Source organism: Schistocerca piceifrons, chromosome 2 (assembly GCF_021461385.2).
Source record: "Schistocerca piceifrons isolate TAMUIC-IGC-003096 chromosome 2, iqSchPice1.1, whole genome shotgun sequence".
Lineage (NCBI taxonomy): Eukaryota > Metazoa > Arthropoda > Insecta > Orthoptera > Acrididae > Schistocerca > Schistocerca piceifrons.
Genome location: NC_060139.1, coordinates 493,408,890 through 493,418,057, shown reverse-complemented (window position 1 = coordinate 493,418,057; position 9,168 = coordinate 493,408,890). Strand labels below are relative to the sequence as shown.

The window sequence follows — 9,168 nt, the reverse complement described above, 5'->3', positions numbered from 1 at the left end:
ATCCAGATTAGGATTTCAGGTTTTTCTATGTGAAACTTTTAAAGTTGGAAAGAGTGCAACAATCTGTGCATTAGCATTAAAGATAGCCATCTCCTGTTTTGCTTAATTAACAGTTGTTGTACAGGAGAACATAAGGCTATGATGGTGGCATTACACAACTTAGAAATTTTCCAAGACATGCGTTTTAAAGCATAGCAGTTGCTGAATATCTGAATGTGGTTTCTGTTAAATGCTGGAAGAAATTAACTTTACTTTTCATTGTGGTCAAAAATGTCAAATCTCGAAGAGAATGATCAGTAGCACTTGCATTTGAGATATAAACGAGAGCAGATCCAGATAACTTTTGCCTCAAGTAGCCTTGATTATAAATAATGAATGAGCGGCAGTAGGGGACAACTCTAAGATTAAGAATATAAGCGTAGGAATCTAATGGTAGTACACAATGTTACAGAAATATAGTGAGTAGTCAGTTCCATTTGGGCAAAATGAGGGGGCTCATAAGTAGTAGAGTACACAATTTGGAAAGATTGTAGGAGTTTTAGAAAAACTGTTTAAAAGCTGTTGGTATGTGTGTAGTTATGATCTGAATAATTCGGTTTATCAGAGTCAATAAATGTATGAATACATTTCATCTCTGCTGTATTACGTAATTTCACCCTTTATTTTTCCGGCCAGTTATTCTCGATCATCATTCACCTTGCACATTGTTTGAATGTAACAAAACAATGCAAGCGTCTGTGATACTTTATGTCAAGGATGGAAGCTTGCCAACAATAAATACTATGTATTCCAGGCACCTGCTGCTATTAGAATATCTTACTGACCAACTAATAACAAATGGTACAAGAATATTTAACACCCATGTCTATAGTTTAATGTTGAGTGGGTAAAACACCAGTAAAATATATATTATTTTCTGTTTTCTTAAATCTTTTACCATAATTCGTACCAACAGAAAATACTTTTAATCCAAAAATAAATTCATGAGATTGTGCTACACTAAAGTTTCCTGGAACTGTAGTTCTTGTGCCCACAGGGTGTATCCCGGATCTTCATAGCAACAAATCTTGGTCCGATTCATCCAGATCATACAGTACAAAGCGAATGCTAAATTTTGTTCCATATGTTGTTTTATTACAGTCAGATGCTTGTGCTCTACCAATACTGCAACTTGTTTGAACAAAAGCACCACTAGTATACTCTTCTGCCTCCACACTGACTTTCCACAACAGTACTGACCAGTCTGAAATAGAATCTTAAAAACATGAGTAACCTGTAATTGTTGCTTGTTTCCTTTGTTGCTCCTGCCTAACAATGACTCATTCTGTCCCTGAAAACTACCATTGTTTTAACTTTCTGTTGCCTATGGTTCCCAACAATTGCTGCAGCTTTATCTGAAACAAGCTGTGTGCATCATCACTATTACTTGCTAAATCGTGTTAAAAGAAATGTAACCAAATACAGCTCTGTCAACTTTTATTGTACACAAATGCCTTGCAATAATAAGTTGAAATTTTGCCACATATAATATTATAGTCTACTTACGCAGTGTTTGAAATTTGGCTTGGATATCGCTTGTCCCTTTTGTGCTACCACACTTAGAAAATCCATGTTTTTCGGGGAATTTTTCAAATTTTTGTATTTTCGTGTGCATGTAACTCTGTTTGTGTGACTGATAGGGCAAGATGAGTTCTGTGTGTGTTAGGCCACATTAAGCTTACCACAAAAAAATTTATACCCTTTTAGAGTGAATTGTATTTGGCATAGAGGGCACCTACAATATGTACCTTTTAACGTATTACATTTTTTTAATCACATTTTGGAATATTTATTTTCACTCAGAAATATGTTGTTGGTGTTTTGATTCGTAGTGTGTGTTCTCTAAGTGGATGTTACTGGGTTGTAAAAATTTCACTGGACTGTGCGAAATAGTTCCAAAGTTATTAAGACCTGAAGTTGGGTCTGAAGATAGATTGCCAGATGCGGGTTGCAATTTCCGGGTCACGCCACCTTCTTTCACAAGCCGTAATTCTGGAACTAATTGGCAGGGGAACATAAAATTTTGTACATGAGTGTTCCACACTTGGTAGCATTGGTGTGCTAAATTTCAGCCAAATATGAAACTATGAGCTGGAACATTTTCTCAAATTGGTTGAATTGACATGGAATGACGCAATGGTCTGAGTCAGTACAGACAGCTGTTTTGCGCAGGCATCCTAGCCAAGTGTAGTTAGAATGTCTTCATACTCATAGACAAAAGCAGATGTAACACAATTCAAGACTACAGAAATGTTATATGTATTTGAATTAGAAATGCTTTCAATGGCTCTGAAAGCCACTTTGCTACTACTAAAAATGCATATTTTTTTGTCTTACAAATTTTATTTTATTCATATGAAATACTGTCATAGCATTTTTGTCAGATCTTCGCTTACAGACTAACAATGAGTTTCTTTCTCTTCCAGAAAATATCTAATTGCATTCAACCTGAAAACTGGAACACATTGAAACATAACATACTGGGACAGATACACCCTAGGCTATTAGTTTCCCCTGGACTACCAACAACACATTCATCGATCCTGGATTGTTCCAATTCATCATCTTTCAAATGAGCAGTGCCCTCATGAACAGTTGTATCAATGGCAGCTTCCGTAATGCCACTATTCACCTAAAACTTCATTTCTAAGGGTTCTATCTTATTACAATAGCCTACCTAGTCCACTGCAGTGCCAGATTGAAGGAAAGCATGTACAAGTTTCTGTAGATTTTCATTGGAAATGTCCCCAATTACATTATTTTCTCTGAAATGTCTCTTAATTTTTGCCCAAGCCAATTGCAGTAAGTGGACAGCTTTATGACCTTAAATTAAACTCATTTCATCAATGGCATACAATTTCTCCACTGGTTTGTGTAGCGGAATGAGGAAGAAGAGAGTTTTCTTTCTCATGCTATCATTGCAGGTGACCTCTTGTGCAGCCACTCCATCACAGCCACATCTTACCGTTGTTTTGTCGAGCTGCCTATTATAATGCAGTGCACTGTTCACTACAATCACCACCTGTGAGGAAGGTTCAGCCATACTTGTTCCTAAAACCATTTTTCAAAATTCATGGAATTCTTTTGGCTATGGTGGATGCCCCTTGCAAACTGTAGATGTGTGTTTTTTTCCCACAGTAAGTACCATAGCTTCATCCAACCTTTCACTGTAAGACCAGCAACAATTTTCTGTCATTTGATACCACTTTTTGTAAAGCATAAAAGTCAGGCACAGTATCTCTTATGACACAACTGTTAAAGTAATTTAACACATGCTGTATTTTACCAACAACTCTTTTAAAGAATGAAAAGAGAAGAAAGCTCCAATGCAGAAACTTTGACATCATTGTTCACTATAGCTGAATCCATAAATGACAGCGGGCCATGTAGGTCTGCTCAATGTAAAGGCACAGACAGAGATTGCAGCATTGTCAGTTGCAAACAACAGGTGCGGTACACACATAGAGATGTAGATGCCAAAAAGTTCATAAGCTTCACCACCACATGACTACCACAAGAGATGACCGCATTGAAAGGAATAAGATATGGAAAGTTGTCTGGCACAGCAAGTTGCAATTTGTGCTTTGTCCCGAACTTTTACATATGTTGAAGTATAAAAGCTTGTACCCAAAGGCAAAATTAAAGTTTAGAGATAACTATTTTCATAAAACAATAAAAAATTGCTGCCATGTGCAGCGCGTAACTACTGCCAGTATGGACACAGTCTACCGCAAATTACACATTGCATAACATTCTGAAGAGGATAATTTTAATACCACAAGAATATTATCTGTAGCATTGGAAAATTTTCCATCTTTTGTGACTGTAATTAATGTTTTATATATCTAAAAACAAAGATGATGTGACTTACCAAATGAAAGTGCTGGCAGGTCGACAGACACACAAACAAACACAAACATACACACAAAATTCAAGCTTTCGCAACAAACTGTTGCCTCATCAGGAAAGAGGGAAGGAGAGGGGAAGACGAAAGGAAGTGGGTTTTAAAGGAGAGGGTAAGGAGTCATTCCAATCCCGGGAGCGGAAAGACTTACCTTAGGGGGAAAAAGGACAGGTATACACTCGCACACACGCACATATCCATCCACACATACAGACACAAGCAGACATATTTAAAGACAAAGAGTTTGGGCAGAGATGTCAGTCGAGGCAGAAGTGTAGAGGCAAAGAAGTTGTTGAAAGACAGGTGAGGTATGAGTGGCGGCAACTTGAAATTAGCGGAGATTGAGGCCTGGCGGATGACGAGAAGAGAGGATATACTGAAGGGCAAGTTCCCATCTCCGGAGTTCGGATAGGTTGGTGTTGGTGGGAAGTATCCAGATAACCCGGACGGTGTAACACTGTGCCAAGATGTGCTGGCCGTGCACCAAGGCATGTTTAGCCACAGGGTGATCCTCATTACCAACAAACACTGTCTGCCTGTGTCCATTCATGCATGAATGGACACAGGCAGACAGTGTTTGTTGGTAATGAGGATCACCCTGTGGCTAAACATGCCTTGGTGCACGGCCAGCACATCTTGGCACAGTGTTACACCGTCCGGGTTATCTGGATACTTCCCACCAACACCAACCTATCCGAACTCCGGAGATGGGAACTTGCCCTTCAGTATATCCTCTCTTCTCGTCATCCGCCAGGCCTCAATCTCCGCTAATTTCAAGTTGCCGCCACTCATACCTCACCTGTCTTTCAACAACTTCTTTGCCTCTACACTTCTGCCTCGACTGACATCTCTGCCCAAACTCTTTGTCTTTAAATATGTCTGCTTGTGTCTGTATGTGTGGATGGATATGTGCGTGTGTGCGAGTGTATACCTGTCCTTTTTCCCCCTAAGGTAAGTCTTTCCGCTCCCGGGATTGGAATGACTCCTTACCCTCTCCTTTAAAACCCACTTCCTTTCGTCTTCCCCTCTCCTTCCCTCTTTCCTGATGAGGCAACAGTTTGTTGCGAAAGCTTGAATTTTGTGTGTATGTTTGTGTTTGTTTGTGTGTCTGTCGACCTGCCAGCACTTTCATTTGGTAAGTCACATCATCTTTGTTTTTAGATATATATTTCCTACGTGGAATGTTTCCCTCTATTATAATTAATGTTTTACTTAGACCAGACATATTTTGCTTTATTTTAAAGCATCCTCAATCAAAACAAAGTACTTAAAGTGAATTGTGGACTCATAAAAACTAAAATACAATGAGTGTCAGTGAAGTGCAATTTTCTCAAAAACAAACTTCTTTGAGTGTGACTGTCTTACACGAGCAGCAATTACTTGCTAAAATATAGATCAATCGAGACAAATGTTGAATACAATCTTAGCACCGCAGCAATGCACAAAACTACGACAGGTAATCACGTGGGTTGGCAATATAGAAGCCAAAATATGGTCCACTGAAGATGCTTCAAAATAAAGCAAAACACATCTGATATAAATAAGACTTTTATTACAGTTGCAAAAGACAGAATATATCTCAATATTACCAGCAAAGCTGTGAGTGTGGAAGAGAAGCTATAGAAAAAAAGACTACATGAATATTGTATGTGTGCCTCACTTTTCATTGTTTTCAATTGCCGCGACTGTCATCATCTACATTACTCAATTTCTTGTCAGCATCTGACTCATCCGGTCTTAGAGTGATAATGATGGGATCAAGCAGATTGTCAATTAAAATTTCCCTCTCCATGACCTCCTTCTGTAGCCATTCTGTGTGCCAAACACATTCAGCCCACGCTGAAGGAGTTATGCTACCAACTGCTTCGTGCAAATGCCTTTCTGTGTCAGCAGTTTTAAATGTTATATTTTGTTCTGTGACATATTCCTTTTACTTATGCCCATATGAGCTCTATTGGATTGTACTGGCAATAATATGGTGGGAAATGCAAAACTTTACATCCATGTTCTTGCGCAATACAGTCGATCTCATAAACATTTACTCAAGGCTTATGAAGGCTAATTCAGCCTGAGTTTGGTTGGCAGTGTTCGGTATCTTTTTACTTGCAAGCCACAGCATGATATCGGCCTTTGTACCTGTTCTGGGAGCCTTTTAAACAACTAAATGATAACTCGCATTTTCCATAATAATAGCTGAGTTTTCAGGCAAGGAAGAAATTGTTTCCTAAATCATAATATAAATGTCTCAGAGTTCATTTCAGAATTGTAATCCCCTGAATTGCTCTTTTTTGTCCAGAACACTTATTTGCTTTCTGGAGTGAATCTGGAAGCATAAGCAGTGTGAAGCACAATTATTTGCCCATCTTTATGAACTGGTACTTTAAAGCCACCCGAACCATAACAGTTTCCTTGGATGATTCTGGTTTATGGATGATTCATCCAAGTAAAAAATGTTCTGATTGTCAAATTTTCGTATTTCAAGAATAATACTTAAAAACTGCACCCTTGAAGAAGTGATATTACAATATTCCATGAAACATTTCCTTCCATTGTTCGTATTTACATAGTTGAATCTAATGTTTTTCAGAGTTCTTCATGGGTAGCACTGCCTTTAAAATTTATGGTTTCGTGCACTTTCAGTGTTATTTCTTTGACAGTAAGAAATTTGCCTGTCTTATACATACTGAGCACAATCCATTTTAGAAAATCTTTGTCAAAATCATCTAAATTCACAACAGGCTTCTGACAACTGTGATGTTTCCTTAGCAGTCTGGACTGATGAATTACCTTCACTGGCAATCCGCTGAATGCTTCTGGAGCTAATGCCACTCGTTTCTGCATAGTGTTCCTGAAATCTGCCAACATTCGTGTTAGGTCCACTGTTTTCTGCTTCGTGCTTGAAGAAAGTGTGTATCCTGTAAATTATGTCTCTCACTTGTTAATGGAGAATTTGTCACTTCCCACCACCATCCACCATGACAAATCGCAACAAGCTGAATAAAAATTCACAAAATAACTGACAATCACAGTGTACACTTGCAATGGCCAAAATTTCACTGCAGAGTGCTGAGAAAACTACTGAATGTCCATTGGCTGTCAAAGGATGTCATGTCATGTCAGATGCACAGAACGAGCCTAAACTGGCCCACTGCCATTCATGACCATCTATAAATCAGGTAATAGTAGATCACATAATCCATACAATATGTAGCTACACTTCTGTACAGGATAGTCATAAACTGTCTGAAAAGCTTGTAAGGATGATGCAGGGTTTGTGTGATGAGAAATGATTTTTACGATAAAACTTAATGCATTGCACCATTTTGAGTTAATTAGCATTGAAGTTAGCCAATCATCTGGTTGCACGCACAAATTCAAGCAAGCCGCAGGAGACAGGGTGTCACCAAGTGTGTTCTTCATTTGGTTTCCTAAAACTGAACAAGAGTTTGAAACAAAGATTGGATCTGGGACAGTAGTAAAGATTGAACCCGAGCCAGAAGCTGTGCAGTCTCATGCACTATCATCTAGGCTATGAGAACAACTGACACTAATTTTATCTGCAACTCACACTAATTTTATCTAGCAGGCGGCTTGAATGTAAGTGCACAACAGCTTGATTGGCCAACTTCAATGCTAAATACCTTAGAAGCACAAAGTATAAATTTTTTTTCTTTATTAGTATTTCTCAGCATAATCTAACTTGAAACACCCTTACAAACTTTATAGACTGTTTCTGACGAATCTGTGTGAAGTGATTTGACAAAAATCAAATGCACTTACTAAAATACTTGTCTTGGATAGCTAAGACAGCCCGGCTTTTTTCTGTGTAGGCTTTATAGATTGAGCAAGCAGATGTAGCAGTTCACTGTATTGTTTTTTAACACCATGGCATTTTATGACATTTAGCATCATTTTGAAAGGCTGGTTCTGAATCACAGCTCTCTTTCCATGGACAGGCATTGAAATAGTTGAGAGTGTCAGCCTCAATGTAGTAGCATCATATCCATCACTCATTTTCAATATAAATACATAACAAACAGCTTCACATGTCACAAACTGGCACAGCAGAGTTAATTTGGAAACAGTATGTTTACAACAATATTGGTGGGCCAGCACTCACTTTTGAAAGCTAAGCTTGGTAGCAACTGGAAATGAGAGAATATCATTCCATAGTCATTTACAGCCTTTTGATTTTTATTGATGCAGTGACTCCTATCAGCCTGCGCACCATAACACTTCATAAAGTGAAGACATAATACTAATCTTAGCTGTCATTGTGTGTACTGAGCCATTCAAGCTTATCTTCTGCAATGTAACTAGAATTTTCTTTAGCAGTATTTACAATATTTCAGAAATTTGTGAAGGATTTTCAATACCCAACAATAATGGAATATGTAAAGAATACTCTCAATATTTATATTTTATACACAGAGGCAAAATAGCCAGTCAGGTCACAGAGTCCAGGAACACTTTCAGTGAAGACACTTTTTGCTTTTTAGAGCTATTTGCTAGAAGTTTTTGCAGAGTATTTGTGTTCTTTATTCTACTTTTGTAACCAGTCTTGGTACTAAGAGGAGTACTCTTTTGTCTCACAGAAACACTTCCAGCAGTTGAACTTTTCGAATTTATTTTCCGCGCAGGACTAGAAATTCCTACTGGACTGTTCTTAATTTTGGTGGAAAGAGGGGTGCAAACAGAGGGTTTTAGCCCAGCAAATGGATCACGTTTCTTTTTCTTTTTCTTCTTGCTTGGTGTCTGTGTTTCATTATATTCAGGGGCTGATTCCGATTCTTTAGCTTTGTACAAATTGGTGAATGGCTTCTTGGAAGAAATTATTGTCTTCTTGTGGCATTCAAGGCACGTGATAATCTAGAAAAGAAAGAAGACACACATAAGTGAAGTTGTAAATGATATTCTAGATATTAACAATGACACAAAAATGGGCATTAAGGGAAAAAGAAACAAATAAAAGAAATTGAGTACAATGTTAATTACGAATCTACCTATGGTGTATTCCAATTGAAAGACACTTGTTTTACACACCAGGTGAGTGTCATGCTTAATTTATTAACTGCATAAGACTTATTAAATTTCTGCCATATTCTCCTTGCAACTCTTTCTGCATGGACATTACGTTACAAAGGATTTATGATTATATTTCAGTGTGCTTACAGACCTGTTTAAAAAGTTCAGCTACGAAACTGGAAACTACTGCAGCTTAACTA

The 9,168-nt window shown here is 37.9% G+C and overlaps 1 protein-coding gene across 1 annotated transcript in view; it reads right to left on the bottom strand.

The window, feature by feature from the left end:
- Positions 1–8,338: 8,338 nt before the first annotated feature.
- LOC124777720 overlaps positions 8,339–9,168 on the bottom strand; it is a 37,742-nt gene continuing 36,912 nt past the window's right edge. Inside the window, exon 3 of the mRNA XM_047253218.1 lies at positions 8,339–8,812. Within this exon, the coding sequence (XP_047109174.1) occupies positions 8,390–8,812 (423 nt within the window). The 3' untranslated portion in view covers positions 8,339–8,389. The remainder of the gene's footprint in view (positions 8,813–9,168) is intronic.